The sequence below is a fragment of the Diceros bicornis genome, chromosome 9 (genome assembly GCF_020826845.1).
Source record: "Diceros bicornis minor isolate mBicDic1 chromosome 9, mDicBic1.mat.cur, whole genome shotgun sequence".
Lineage (NCBI taxonomy): Eukaryota > Metazoa > Chordata > Mammalia > Perissodactyla > Rhinocerotidae > Diceros > Diceros bicornis.
Window position 1 is genome coordinate 25,753,878 of NC_080748.1, and position 16,401 is coordinate 25,770,278.

The window sequence follows — 16,401 nt, forward strand, 5'->3', positions numbered from 1 at the left end:
TTCCAAGTCCCAGAAGTGCCAATGAACACTAAAACAGATTACTGCGATTCTAACAGCATGTTAAGCCTTTTTTCTATTAGATACTGACTCCAGAAAAACATTAATCCAGATCTACAAAATAAAACGCAATAATGTAATTTTAAGTTTTTCTAAAATCAGAATTTAAAGATTACATTCATCTACTTTAAAATGAAGATAAAGAAACACAAAACTCTCTAAATTCAGAGAAGTATATACTCATGTTTTGTATTTATGGCCAGTTAAATGAGAACAACTCTTAACATTTGTATAGGGCCTTACGGTATACTAAGTATTTTCACATATATCATGTAATTAAAAACTATAAAAAATCAATTTCAGATGAGGATTGAAGAGGGTTAGTGACTTCCCAAAGGTCACAGAAATAGTGTCATGATGCTTGAGCACTCTTTTCAGAAGCACTGGCATATAAGGAAAGAGCGGGGAAAAAACTAAGGGAGAAAGGGAAAGACAGATTCAAAGACAAAGAAGGAACAAAGAAGAGTTAGAGAGATGAGATAGTTATTAAAGAATTAAAGAATTAGATAGATTCAAAGATTAAATTAGATAGAAAGATATCTGATTAGATTAGATAGAGTAGATAGATTCAAAGATTCAAAGACAAAGACGGGACAAAGAAGAGTTAGAGAGATGAGATAGTTATTAAAGAATTACATAAACAGTTTGGAGGAAAGGGGCAAAAACCCTAACATTCTTGAAGAAATGGCTAGGTGCCAACACTTCACAAAATGTCATCATTTAACCCTCAGAATAACCCCATGAGGTAGGTATTCTTTGAACTGCCACTTTAGAGCTGAGAAGGTTTAGAAGAAGTGACTAAGATCACACAGCTAAGAGGTGCAGAGCTAAGAGTCAAAACCCAGCCTTCCATGACTTGGGTCCCTGGCCCCAGACACTGTTACAATGCCTCCAGCAAGGGGGTAGGAAGGAGTAAATGCCATACCTAACTTACCAATACCTGCCTTTATTTATACATTTACTGTGTACAATATCAGGATCGCTTATAAAAATGTCTTAATTTGGGGGGGGAGGGCAGTGAGGAAGATTGGCCCTGAGCTAACATCTGCTGCCAATACTCCCCTTTTTGCTTGAGGAAGACTGTCCCTGAGCTAACATCCGTGCCAATCTTCCTCTATTTTGTATGTGGGATGCCTGCACAGCATGGCTTGATGAGCAGTGTGTAGGTCTGCGCCCAGGATCTGAACCCACAAACGAAGCAGAGCATGCAAACTTAACCACTACGCCACCAGGCCGGCTCTTGTCTTAATTTTTATGTATGTTCTTCCTCCCTCCACCCTCACCTAATTTTTAAGAAATACACTCAGCCCTCAGTATCCATGGGTTCCACATTCGAGGATTCAACCAACCGCAGATGGAAAGGCCTACGATAGTTGCCTCTGTACTGAATACATACACTTTTTTCTTGTCATTATTCCCTAAACAATACAGTATAATAACTATTTACATAGCATTTACATTGTATTAGGTATTATAAGTAATCTAGAGATGATTTAAAGTATATGGGAGGATGTGCATAGACCATATGCAAATACCAGGCCATTTTCTATAAGGGACTTGAGCATCTGTAGATTTGGGTGTCCACAGGGGTCCTGGAACCAATCCCTCCAGATAACGGAGCGATGATCTGATCATATGGGCTTTTTGGATAGCTTTCGATTTCTTCTCCTTCTTATTCTTCCAAATACCAAAAAAAGTTCCAACTACTGACTCCATAAAAGAAGACGTGCCTTTCAGATGTAGAGCAAGACAGGAAAGCTCTCTGGGTCTCCTGTGCTGTTTTCCCACCAGTAGGCCTAAGAGGAGCAGCATGGGCTTTGCCTCTCATGGCCTCACTCAGATGACCTTAGCTCAAAGCAGGCAAAGCAAGGGGCCTGCAGGAGAGGAATTTGTGGCTTGGCAAGGCTACATCTTCCCATTTGTCAAGAGAAGCCAGCAATCTAGACTTTTATGTGAAATCCAGATTTTTAAACCTTGGCTACTAATTCAAACTTCTAAAAACTGTGCATGGACAAAATCTGCCCAAGGGTGAACTTCAGCCCAGGCTTCCAAATGAGGGCAACTTAGTTAGAATTTCATTCCTACCTCAATGTATTCCCAATGGAAGACACAGAATATATACAGCCCTTGCCCTCCAGGAGGCCAGTGGGGACAATGGACACGCCATTTCAGGACAAGATGGCAAATGGAGAGAGAGAAAAGCCTGCCAAGGAGAACACAGCACCCACCAGCCACACACCTCTCCTGACCACTGGCTTTCAGAGACAAGTTTGAGAAGTAGCAGTAAAAAGATGACGGAGTAACCCCATCCTTACATATCTAGAGAAGAAATCAAGGGGCTCAGAACTATACGAAAGCAAACAAAAATTCAATAGTTCCACCTTTGTGTATCCAAGGTGATTCTTAAAATAGTCAAGGCTTAATGGAACCATAGCAATAGAAAAAACTTACCTACTTAAAGGCATGGTGGTATCATAAACAAAAAATAAAACTAACTTTTACTGAGCATTATCTATGCACCCTGTACACTTCCAGGTGCTGCAGGAATATCATCTCATGTAAACCTCCCTCCCAAGAACTCTAGGGAGGAATCATTATTCCCAATTTACAGATGTGGAAACTGAGACTCTAAAATCCTAAAGTTTGGGAAAGAGCCAATCATCTGGAGCCAAATGATTCTTTTCCCATTAACTCACTGACCTGGCCAGAGAGACCTGGGCTATTATCGTAGACACATAATGGCAAGCAATCAAGAACAACTCATTAGCTACAATAATTTAAAGTGCAGAACTGGCATTAAAGGAAGCAGAGAGGGCCGGCCCCATGGCTTAGCGGTTAAGCGCGCACACTTTGCTACTGGCGGCCTGGGTTCGGATCTCGGGTGCGTACACCACGTCTCCGGCCATGCTGAGGCCGCGTCCCACATACACCAACTAGAAGGATGTGCAACTATGACATACAACTACCTACTGGGGCTTTGGGGGAAGAAAAGGAGGATCGGCAATACATGTTAGCTCAGAGCCAGTCTTCCTCAGCAAAAAGAGGAGGATTAGCATGGATGTTAGCTCAGGGCTGATCTTCTTCACAAAAAAAAAAAAAAAAAAGAAGAAGCAGAGATCCTCAAAACACAACAGAGCCCGTAGAAGGCCCTGTTGATTATGAGAATTTAATTTTGTGATAAAGGCAATTTTACAAATAAATACAAAAGAAAGCATAAGGACCATTCAATAAATGATGTTGAAATAATCCACAGCAAATTTTAGAAAAATCATTACATTCCTCAATTTACACCATCCAATGAAATACATTCAAAATACACCAAAAAGTTATTTTTTCACCAAATTATATGATTAGGATGAAAGAAAAATGAATATTCAATGAATCTCTGGGGAAAGAATTACTTTCAAAAATTAGGAATAATGAAGAAATTTCAATTATAAAATAGGATAGATGGTTAAATTAAAAAGTAAATGTTTTCTACGTAAAAAATAAAAAGGGCAAACAATGGAGTATAAGACATATATCTGGATATATAAGAGACATAGCATTAATATCCTTACTATACGTGCAAAAAATTGTTCAGAAGAACTAGGAGACTTCAATGGAGACACAAAGGACAGGAACAGAAAATTCACAAAAGGAAAAATAAGTAAACAAACAAATAGAAAAATATTCACTAGCCAGCCAAAACATACAAATTAAACATCAATGAAGTGCCACTATTTATCAAGTAAATTATGAAGAGGAATTTTAAAATAATAATATCCATGGCTGGTCAGATACAGCAAAACCAATATTCTCATTTGTCACTGTAAATATTATAAAGGGGCACAAATCTTTTGAAAGCAATAGGGCAATCTTCTTAGATTTTTGCTAAAGAAATAATCCAAAAACCTGGGAGAAAAAATACCTATATACACAACAATCTTCATCATAACATTTATAAAACTGAAAATAATGTAAATAGCCAACAATACACAATGGATAAATTACGATGTACCCACTAGATTACCATTACCTTGACAGCAGGATGTCTTGTTCATGATGGGAGGTGTAGGGCCAAGTTCACATAGTACAAACATTAGATAAATATGAGCGAATACCGAAGGAAAGGAGAAATATATTTAAAATGATGGTTAAAGACTAGGTATCTGGTGGCACAACTTTAAATGGAGGCAAGAACATAAAAATGTATGATTACAGTCATATTTTTGAAAGCTGCATTAGAAAAACTGCTAGAAGGAAATATATAATACACAAACAGTCATTGTACTGTTTATGAGCAATTATTCTTTATTATGGTTGTATTATCTTTATTAAAGATATTATTATATATTATATATTAATATATATTTTTTAAAGATATTATTATATATAATTATTATATATATAATAAAAATGTAAACATACTCCAGAGGGATTATTATTATTACTTAAAATATAACTTGATCCTTAGAAATTCAAAAGATAAAAAAATTAATAACTAATGGAAAATGCATAAAACCCCCAAATAGTTCCACATTATAGGTAAATCTGCCCAGCCAAAAAGAAAAACAGTCATACAGAGAAGTTAGCAACTGACATTGATAATTTAGATGAGACGCATCATTTCTGAGTCCTAACTCAGTAATAAATGAACACATTACAGGAAGCCAAAATGCAGCCACTCAAACAGCTGCTCAATTTGCTGCACTCCCGGTTTTTTCTGAACTCTCTCTCTGCCTCTGGGCTGAAAGGGCTTAGAATTGTTATCTTCTTATCTTCTGACTTAGAGGCTTCTCGTGAGACAAGGTCAATTCTAGGATCACAGTGGGAATTCAGTAGGGCAGGGCCACCAAGGATAGGCTGGTGGGGTGGTGAAGGTCCCTCAGTTGAACTGCATTTCCATCCTCTAAAAAACCAAAAGTACAGAGAGAGAAAGAGGGTACAAAACTTCAAGAGCTTCTCTAAGGCACTGTATTTCAAACAGTTGTTCTCAACCCATTACGGGTCATGAAATCAACTGAATGAGTCAAAGCCAGGATTTTATAAAGGCTACTAACAGAACAGAAAATATCAGCATGAATGTCACATTAAAAGGATACCATTTAATGAAACTTTTGTTTCAGTTATATGTATGTGTATGTGCCAGAATATGTAAGCCTTGGGTAACAATGCTGAATATATTTCTTACTGATTTGTGGTCAAAAAAGTTTCAAAAGTGATCAAAAAAGTTTCAAAAGCATTACTCTAGACAACCCAGGCCCTGACTGGGGGGCCAACGAACCACTCAGCGCTAAACTGAGCGTTTGAAACTCAAGGATTCATCTAGATGTAGGAATGCAGTGAATCCAGTTCATCTAAGTATTAGGCACCAATACAAAACAAACACGTCTTTAATATTTCACCCAGGAATAAATAACCGCTGCCATCCAAGAGCTAGGAAAGCATCGTTTTACAGTTCCCTCACCGAGCGCACACCGCTTTTTCAAAACCCTCTGCACACTTTCCTCCACTTGAGGTTTTAAGATGATGCGGACACATTATAGTGCCAGAGTCACAGCTAGGAAATCCTACACCCTCCTTTGCCAGATGGAGAAACTGAGGCTTAGAGTGATGAAATGCCTGGGAAATGCCCAAGGTCAATGCAGGGTACAGCTGAGATCAGACTCTCAGTCCCAGTTCTTTTCCAAGAATCCTTAAAGGCACATGAGAGCACAAAGCAGCACTCCCTGCCAAGAGACAAGTTGACAACTTGTTTTCTTTTTGGTCTTATTTGTTAGTTTCTTACGCCTCTGAATTAATTTTTACTAATGACTCATGAAGCGTTTGGATGAGGAGGCCTTTGCTCTTTAAAAAAAGGAGAGTTAATGCAACTGTTTACTGAAGTTGTGCAAGGGAAGGTATGTTTTCTGTGTTAGGGAATTTCTAGGCTAATTGTGGCACACTCCTTGGGAGATCTATCCATATAAAAAGAAATGAGTGTAGTCTCCTTTTGAATTCCTTCTATTCTGATACTGTAGTTGAGAAGAAAAGCTTGGCTTGGTGGTCATTTTCTTTTCAAGTAAGTATATACTGTATATAATTTAGTTTAGTGTTACAGATATCAAGAGATCACTACTTGAAATAGTCTTAAATCACAATTTACTTATTGATTTCTAAATGCCACTAAGTGTTTTAATTTCCCCAAAACTGTTTTTTGTTTTTTTTTTTTTGGTGAGGAAGACTGGCCCTGAGCTAACACCTGTGCTCATCCTCCTCTGTTTCGTACGTGGGATGCCACCACAGCATGGCTTGATGAGTGGTGTGTAGGTCCGCGCCCAGGATCCAAACCTGTGAACCGCAGGCCACCGAAGTGGAGCGCGTGAACTTAACCGCTACGCCACCAGCCTAGCCCCTGTTATTTTTTTATTTTTTTTTAATTTTTTGTTTATTGCAGTAACATTGGTTTATAACCCCTGTTATTTTTTAATGACATCAAGAGAGTTCTCAACAACAAACAGGAAATGTCTCCCTCTTAAATCTAAATTTAAAGTGAAAACAGAGCCAGAGAAAGATGCTATGCAAGAAGTAGCATTTCTGTTTTTAAAATTTTTGTTTGTTTGGAAAAGATCAGCCCTCTGAAGTTTCTTCCGGCTACTAACCTATTTTTCCTTTTCAAAGTAAGTTTAGTGATGCTTGAGGTATAAGATAGCTGGTCAGGATTTCACAATCTGAGAATCACTCATTTTAGGAATGTCAGACTTGCTACACTAACCTTTTCCATTGTATTGCAATATCCAGACGAATGTATCCTGATTAAGATCTTTGAGGGCCTGGAAAAATCTGGTTTAACTGTATAAATTATGTAAGAAATTCAGAACCCTCAGGAGCTTTGGGGTCACTGGAAGCTAAGCCTCCTCCCGTGAGCCTCCTTCAACAAGCTTTTCCACAGCGATCTTTTCTTAAAAAGTCAATCTGTATTCTGACCTTTATAGACACAGAGGCAGCCTGTTTCCAGACAGATCTGCTGGCATAAAGACTGCCTCACGTTCTGAATTCAGTGTAAAGGTCTAATTTTCAACAACCATATGGGGGAAATTCCCATTTTGGGACCTTGAAATCGGCAATTATGACTGCCAAGTGATGAGTCTCAAGTGCATAGTTGAAAGTTTATTAATTTTATGCCATTAAATTACACCCCAAAATTAGTTTAGATGGGTTCTAATTTTGTTGATTTTAGAGACCTTACACCATCACTCTAAGAAGTCCTCAGCTTTCAGAACTGTGCTTACATTGTGAGAAAAACTTTCATGTGTATTAAAAAAAAATTTTTTCTGATGCAAGTGTTATAAAGTGCATGGTACATAAAACTCCACCAGGAGCTCAACCAAACTGCACCAAGGTCTAAGTATTAGTGAAACTAATGGTGTCAACCAGAGAACTGAGACAGTGCAATTTCACAATCAAAAGAATCAATGGTAAATGAATCAATAGTATACAGATTTATAAAATGAGATGAAATTTTAAGATATCTTTTCAAGAAATAGTCAAGTAGTCATGGCCACTTAGAATCATAGTAGTTTTCAATCATAGACTGGAAAAAAAGGCCTTAGAGATTAAAAAATCCAACCCCTCAGGGCCGGCCCCATGGCTTAGCAGTTAAGCGCGCGCGCTCTGCTACTGGCGGCCCGGGGTTCGGATCCTGGGTGCGCACCGACGCACTGCTTCTCCAGCCATGCTGAGGCGGCGTCCCATATACAGCAACTAGAAGGATGGGCAACTATGACATACAACTATCTACTGGGGCTTTGGGGAGAAAAAGGGGAAAAAAAGGAGGAGGATTGGCAATAAATGTTAGCTCAGGGCCGGTCTTCCTCAGCAAAAAGGAGGATTGGCATGGATGTTAGCTCAGTGCTGATCTTCCTTACACACACACAAAAAAGCCAACCCCTCTTGTCCCGGCCCCTTCCCACCATCCTCCCTTGTTGTAATGTTACCCAGGCCTAAAGCAAGCTGCTAAATTTCTCTCAGGCTCAACTTAAATATCTTAGCTCTTGGAAACTCACAGCACCCTCAGGCCCATCCCATTCCAAACAGATGATTGATCAGCCATTGTTTAATTCATTTAAAGAACATATGCTGCGTATCTCCTTTGTGCTAGGCATTCGGGATGGGATCTCCTTATATTGAGATAAAAATATGCCTCCCTTTTACCCAATGCAGGGGTTCTGTCTGACCTGAGGGCTCACAAAGAACACAGCTAACTATGTCACATAAATTGGTCCAATCAAGTCAGAATATAAGGCAGCAGTTCCCCACAGTCCCCTCCCTAATACCCACATGCCCTACAGTTCTCTCCTCCACAGCCTCCTCTCCAACATCCCACCACCACACCCTCAGGTCTTCTTATCCATAAAAGAATTCCAAATTCTTGTAACCAAAGTTTTGGGAATTTTTGCTATCATAGTTACTCCTCTGGAGACACTAATTTTCCAGATTCCTCAAAGTGTAATACTCAGAGCTGAGTTCTGAATTCAAGCAAACTGGCTCCTGAGTCTATATTCTTCACCAGTCCATTCTAGTGCCGCCCAATGAATGGGAGTTTTCTCTTTCCCCTCCACCTAGAATGCTGTTTCCTCTACCCTAGCTTTTTCACATGAACTGCTACTCATCCTGCAAGACCCATCTGGAGGAGAGCTCCTTCGTCTTTTCTCTAACCACCACAAGCAGAGATTCCTCGGCCACTCCAGAAGATGCTGTTTGTACCTGCCTTCAGCACATCTCCTTATATTAAGATAAAAATCTGATCCCCTTTCACCCATTGCACAGGTATAGACTCCCGGTGAAAGAACAATTTCCTGTAACTGTCTACTAGCAACCACCTAGTTACTGAAACTCTCTGTATGAATTCTAAGATTGTTGATTTGTATTAAGGTACGCATATAAAGAACTTACAAAGATAAAGGTCTGGATGGGGCGAGGTCCACCCTGGACAGAGGTGCCTCCTGGCCTTTAACACTTGGAGAAGAAGCTACCACTAGACAAGGGAGCCCCTGGTAAGCAGCAGACCAGTCATCAGTCTTAACCAAAATAGAGACAAGATGTCTGAGAGGAAGCTCCTAAGCAAGGAATGTTAGAATGGCATTCACTCAGAAAAGACAGTCCAGAGAGAAGCTGGGAAATGAAGACCCAAAGTACCAAAGTTGGGCGTGTCCTTTGGAGACAGAATCCAGCTACAACCAAAGGGAAAACAGACTCAGATAAGGCCAGCGAGTTCTGAGAACAAACTCCGTATTATGATAGCACCTGAAATCTATACTTGTAAGTCAGAATGCTTTTATATTTCTTATATTCCCTTATATCCCCCGCCCCTTGGTATCCAGTAAAGTTCCAGCCTGTCCTAACCAAGATAAAATGAACTGAGGGTGAAGGTTTTCATCCACTTTTGGGCCTGAAGATCAGAATATTAGCAGCCCCACTACTGATGGCAGACATAGGGTGAAAATGGCTATCCAAGTGAGAGTCCTCCAAAGTAAGGTAAAAGTTAAGGGACACAAAGGCCGAGGAATCCATACACTCTTCCCCATCTGAAAATTCTCTTTCCAATATTAAATCTTAGAGGTTGTGGTTTTGTTTTAATCTCTTCTAAATTGTGAGCATCTTGAAAGGATCTTGTCATTTTCACCAATGTAGTGTGCACATGTGCTTGGAACAGAGTAGGAACTCAAACATTTGTTCATGGAATGAAACAATGCATAGACTTTCAAAGTTTTAAGGCAGTGTAAAGGCCACCAAGTCCAATCCTTTTCCCACATGTGTACATTTGTCCACATAGGGCTTTCAAGGGTTGTCATAAAATTCATTCAACAAATATCAATTAAATGCCTACAATAGTTAAGATCCTGTGCTTTCAGGAACAACAACAAAAATAGATCAGTCATGGATAAAATAAATGTTTATTGAGGGCCTACTCTGTACAAGGCACTATGTTAGACCCCAAAGATACTACAATGAATAAGACACGCATAGCACCTTAGGGAACTCATGGAGAAGAAGATAAATGGACAGCTATCTATAATACTGTTTAAAATAGAAAATGTTAAGTGTTTTCAAAGATACTGATAAAGGTTATCGGGTGTCAGAGGTCAAAAAGGGAAACCAGGATTACAAAAGAACTTATGGGACATTGCCATTCAGGAACAGGACATTATCTTGTGACTTAACCTTACAGTTCAGGAATGAAGACTACTAGTTTCTAGTTGAAGCAGTTAATGGAAATGGCTTTGTAGGTTTTGATGAAAATCAATATTCTATCTTCATATCTTTAGCATTATGTCAAGTGACAGTGACACTGGATTTTGAAAAGCAAGAATACAGATCAATTCTCTTTTAATGAAAACCATAATCGAAACTAAGCTCTAAATAACATAGTTATTTTCACATATGAGTATAGACCTACAGAAACAGACTTGTCGACCTGAGTAATAATAAAATATATGTAAAGAATAATCCTAGAATTATGGGTGGGACTTATTTATTTAACAGTAACTCTATAATAAAATAATTTCTTTTACATACCTTGTGAACTAGGAAAGTGAAAATTAAGCTTAATATATAGCTAAACATTGCACTTTGTCCTATAATCAAATGAAATTTATCTTTCACTTTCTTTATATGTGTTACTTCAGCTTCTCCAAATACTTTGAAATGCACCCCACTAAAGCTGTTTCAAGATAAACACACTGAAATGGGAATCAGAAGACTTAAGAGCTAGGCCTGGATAAATCACCAGCTATGTGAATTTGCGCAGGTAAATTCTCTGGCCTAAATTTTCTCATCCGTAAAATGAAGCTGTTGGAGTAAATAACCTCTAAGACTCCTCTGAATTGTTAAAAAAAAAAAAAAAACTATGAAAACCTACCTCTAATCCCAAACCATCAACCAAAACAAAAGTTTCAAAAGTAATATTAAAGGAGCTTAGCTTTAACTACCTTTCTCCTTCTCTTACTTGATTCAACAAACTTACTTAGGAATTTCCTACAGCAGTTAGGTTAAGCAGTTTCATTTTTTGGCAGTTATAGACTGGGAAAGTGATGTCTATCAATACATTCCTTTAAAAACAATTCTGTGACAAAGAATTTCTAGGTCCAGAAGCAATCTCTTTAATAGAACTTTGTCTCTATTGAAAAATTAAACACTCATAGGGCTTCTTTCCGAATTGCAAAAGGTATGTACATCCATCTATTCCATTCCAGCCATGAATTTCTTCTGTTCATTGCAGACTGCTTGCCACTGGTATATGTTTACATTGTTTTCATTTGGATCTGCTTAGGAAATTAATCAAGCACCATTTGGCCAATTGTATGGAGCATGATGTAGACAAGAATATGTCATTAATATGCTCATCCTAGTCATACCGAAGAACCTATGATATTAATAGACCTATCACGCAAATTTTTTGAGGCCACACTGTATGCAAAGTGCTGAAGTGACTATAAAGACAGTAATAAACATTTTGTTGCTGTACCTCTGCCTGAAATTTTACGAGTCGCCGAGAATAAATATTGTCTACCTCAGCATAATTTGAATTTACATTAAGAAAACCTAACTACTGTTTTAAGGTTAAAGCCCTTTGTCATATACCTCTATGGTGCTACATTTTTTAGAATGCTAGTTGATATTATCAAAGTAACAATTCCAGATCAAAACTATAACTACTATATTCAAACAGCATTCCTCTGGAAGTTAGCTTCGTCAGCCTAATTTCTGCATATTAAAGGATATTAAGTTAAAGCGAAAACGCTGTCGTCTGAAAAATAAGAGAGAATATTAATGGCAGAACAACTGGCTCCACTTCTGCAAATTAAGCAAAAAGAAAGGAAGCAAGAAGCAAAGGGAAGCAACTCAGCTATTTGCAGCAGCGATCCCCTGCAAGTTCTAGGCGCTTCCCCTTGAGAGCTAAGAGATAAGAAAAGGAAGGCAAGGGAGAGAAGGCACCTCTCCTTTTGGGCAGAAGCCCAAAGTTACTCTTTTCACAACTTGCAATATTCATTGAATTCAGCGTAAGATATCTGGGAAATCTGGATTCCGTGGGAACGTCTGGGAGAAGGGAGCGGCATTTGCCTTCTCAGTTTGAAGCCCTAATTAGAACTGTACCAGAGTACTCAAAAACCCTTAGTTATTCTCGCAGAGGCAGCTCGGAGCATCCTCCTCACGCACACACCTGCAGGACCGGGCGGCACCTCCTTCTCCCCCATCCCGCCCTCAGGGCTGGATCAAGGTCCAGTGGCCGGCGTACCGCTAGTCCAAGGGCCAACCTGGCCCCGGCAGGAGTCACCGGCCCCGGGCGAGGCCAGAGCGCACGCCACTGTCCGGGCTCCGCTTCCCCGAGCCAGGCAGCGGCGGCGGCGCGCAGCTGGATACCGGCACCACCAGGATGCGCATAACAATAAAAACTTGGGGGAGCATGTCTACACTTGCGCCGACGTGGAGGCACAGCCCCTGACGCGCGTTCGGGGACCGCCGGCCCGTCCCGCCCCTCCTCGCGGCCGAGGGGCAGCGGTCCGTACCTGTCCTCCGAGACGCTGATGACGCCCTCCTCCTTGGGCACGATCACGGCCATATTCACCACCTCCTGGGACCCTTCGACCCGCTGCAGCAGGATAGGCTTGCGGGTCAGCGGCTTGGGCTGGATCTCCGCCGCCATCGGAGGAGGGGGCGCGCCGGGGGCGCCGCCGCCAACTGCGCCGCGGGGTCGGCCTGAGGAGACCGCGCGGGCACGGGCACAGGCTGAGGCAGGGACTCTGGTTGGCCGGAGCGGGACGCCAGGGACCCGCGACCATAGCCTAGCCGCCGCTCCCGGGAACGACTCCGCGCTCCCGGCTTGGGGTACTGAAACCGCCACAACCGGGGCTGCAACCCGGCGCCACCACCAGAGAAGGGGGCGGAGAGCCAGGGGGCGGAGCCGGTAGGGGGCGGGGCCTGCCGCAGGCGGTGGCCGCTGGTCGGCGCGAGGGCGGCTGCACTTCCGGAAGTGTGGTGGAGGAGGAGGGGAAACCTGAAAAAGGAGGCGGGGCGCTGGAGGCCCAATGTGCGTGCGTAAACCCCCTCGCCTTTCCGCGGCAGCCCTCTGCAATTACCAAAGCCTTGGAGTACCGCCCTAGAACGCATGCGCCTTCCATTCTCTGCGGTCTCCTCTCCTCACCGATTTCCACACCCAAGGTTTAGTCTCCACCCTCTCAAGCTCCCCTGAACGCGCTTGCCAGAGGCCCCGCCCCTCCAAAAATCCCTGAAAAGAGGGCGGAGGGTAGGAGGGGAAAATCGCACTAGGGCGAGGCCGGAAAGAGAAGAAGCCTGCAGGAAGGAAAGAAGGTGAACTATTTGGGACGTGACTGGGCATGCGCACGGGTTACCTGTCCTGAGAAGCCAGAACAATGAAGCGCGGCGGGAGGCTGCTTACTGCTCCCAACATGCACCGGGCCCAGGCCACGAAGTGACACCCGATGGGCTCCTGGGAGTTGTAGTTTCTGGGAGCCTCCTCTCCCTTGTCCTGGAATGACCTATCGCCCACATCTGCGCTTCTAGCCTGGGAAGCTCGGCGGCCTCCCGGTCCACTGGCTGAGTCGCGGCCCGGACTGGTCTCTAAGGCAGGGGACGGAGGGGCAGCCCCCGGCTGAGCAAGCGGTCTCTATACCCTTGGTTCAGGCCGCTGCCCATAAGAGTGGAGCGCCAGGGCTGGAGACAGAAGAGGATCTCTCATACATGCATCTATGAAGGAGCTTAGAGATCATCTGTAGTGTCAACCTCCTCGTTTTCTTAGATGGCTAAGTTACTAGCCCAAGGTTACTTTAGCTCCAGGTTAGGGCTATAGCCCCCGCAGACGTGAACCCAGACCTCCCTGCTCCTGGTCCTGACTTCTTTCCATATCCCAGCAATCCAGCCTTTCTAGCTTGCTCCAGAGACAATGGAGAGAGTTATTGTGATTATTAAATGAATGTTAGGTGCCTAGCACAGGCCTAGCATGCGGGGTACTTCATTAGGTGATAACCCCACAGAGTCCTCCCAGAATTAACAAGCTAGCTGAGGAGTTGTCATAGTCTATGTGGTGATTGGTCTGGCAAAGGCTCTGGAGGTCAGAAAAATAATATGCCAGAGCTGGGCAAAGAATGGGGCAGGCCTTGTGGAAATGCATTTCTAAGGCACGTTTTTGGCAGCCAAGGTAGTATGCTACAGAGGGCCTGCCTCAAAACGCGGTGCAACTCGTTGCCACCTCCCATCTTTGCAGAAATTCCGTAAGATTCTTGAAAGGGGGAGTGAGGTATTTTCTAGCTTTGGGATCTAGAACAAGGCATTCCACTTCTCTCAGATTCCCCACCTTTTAAGTGGAGGATAATAACACCTACCTTGGGTGGTGGTTGTGAGGCTTACAAATAACATATTTTAAGTGCCTTCATGTACAACAGGTTCTTTAAGGTTCCGGGGATTAGGACATGGACATATTTGGGGGGCCATTATTCAGCCCACCACAATGGTTTTAAATACCACCCATATGCTACTAACTCCCATAGTCTTATCTCTACCCCTGACATCACTCCTGAACTCCAGTCTCATATATCTAATGCTACTCTGCTCTGTCACTTTACTATTTAATAGGTGTTCCAAACATTCCCCAACAGTATCTTTAAATCTGCATCATTTACCCAATTGTTCAAAATTAAGTTCCTAGGAATCAACCTTGACTCTTCTCTTTTCTTCACAACTCATATCCAAACCATTAATAAGTCCTATCAGCTCCACCTCCAAAGTACATCTTGAATTTTCGCACTTATATCAGCTCTACCCTAGTCTAAGTTACCACAATGTCTGGCTTCTGCTACCATAGTAGCCTAACTGCTTTTTCTGCTTCTTCTCTTGAACTCTTCTGCCCAAAACCCATACAATCCATTTTTATCTCAGTGGCCCGAAGGATTTTGTTTTAAAATATAAACCCTTGCTTAAAACTCATCAGTGGCTTACCATTGCACTTGGGATAAAATGGCTCTCCAAGCTCACCTCTCCTGCTCGGTACTCCCGAAGCCCTGGCCTGGAAATGCCCCTGAAACACCAAATTCCTTCCTGCTGGTGGCCTTTGCACCAGATGTGTTCACTTCCTGGCTACTTTCTTCTCACCACTCAGGCTTCAGCTTCAATGTTAGCTCCTTAAAGAGTCTTACTCTCCCACCTCTAAAGTACTGCACTTTGGGTTGGCCCCGTGGCTTGGCGGTTAAGTGCGCGCCCCCTGCTACTGGCGGCCGGGGTTCGGATCCCGGGCGCACACCGATGCACCGCTTCTCTGGCCATGCTGAGGCTGCGTCCCACATACAGCAACTAGAAAGACGTGCAACTATGACATACAACTATCTACTGGGGCTTTGGGGAAAAAAAAAAAGGAGGAGGATTGGCAATAAGATGTTAGCTCAGAGCCAGTCTTCCTCAGCAAAAAGAGGACGATTAGCATGGATGTTAGCTCAGGGCTGATCTTCCTCACCAAAAAAATAAAAAATAAAAAATAAAGTACTGCACTTCTTCATAACACTCATTGTCATATTACCCTGTTTTATTTTCTTCACAGTAGTTACTTCTGCCCCAAATAATCTTGTTCGTTTCTTATTTATTTCTTAGTCTCCCTCTTCTAGAAGAGAAACACCAGGCAAGAAATGATGTTGTCTGCTTGTTCATCATTGTATTCCTAGCCCCTAGAATAGTACCTGGCACATTAGGAAGCATGCTGTAAGTATTTGTTGAAGGAATGATTAGGAAAAAAAGAGGCAGGTCCAGATTTGTTTAACTCTATTCCATTAGAGCATAGTGGAGAGACTGGAATCTGGACCTTGCCCTAATTCCTAGGATGGGGCAATCCTTGGGAGAATACACACAACAGGCGGATGATAATATCAGTATGGTAAAGGCAACAGGTGAGTAATTGGTATCCCAGGGAAAGGCCTAGCATGCAATTTCAGAAGGCATACAACTATCAGAAGGCCAGGTTGGGAACTCCTGCCTGCTCTAGGGAAATTTAAGACTGCTCAGCCCCACTCCTCCACCTGCAAGAAAGGTATTCTGATGGGGATGAAGGACAGAAAGGAGTAGACTGCTAGAAAAATGATTCTCAAACTCCTTTGTTCATATACACCTTAAAGAATTTTGAAGAATTTCAGTATGTTTAAGTATTTCAAAGAGTCTAAGTTCTAGCATCTTGTAAATATTAGCATTTATTGTAAATATTTTTATACTTGAGGATCTTTTATTGATCCCCCTATAATGCTATCTGAAACAAAAAATATATATAAATTGGAATTCTATAATTTGTTTAATATACTAAGGCCGTAAAGCTCTAATTTTTAA

At 42.0% G+C, this 16,401-nt stretch overlaps 1 protein-coding gene across 2 annotated transcripts in view; it reads right to left on the minus strand.

The window, feature by feature from the left end:
• WDFY2 (WD repeat and FYVE domain containing 2) overlaps window positions 1-12,890 on the minus strand; it is a 182,924-nt gene extending 170,034 nt beyond the window's left edge. Inside the window, exon 1 of one of the 2 annotated variants that reach the window (XM_058548108.1) lies at window positions 12,588-12,890. In XM_058548108.1, the coding sequence (XP_058404091.1) occupies window positions 12,588-12,724 (137 nt within the window). In that variant the 5' untranslated portion in view covers window positions 12,725-12,890. Of the gene's footprint in view, window positions 1-12,241; window positions 12,328-12,587 lie in introns of those variants that run through there. The other variant, XM_058548110.1, reaches the window with a different exon arrangement.
• Between the last annotated feature and the right edge of the window lie 3,511 nt (window positions 12,891-16,401).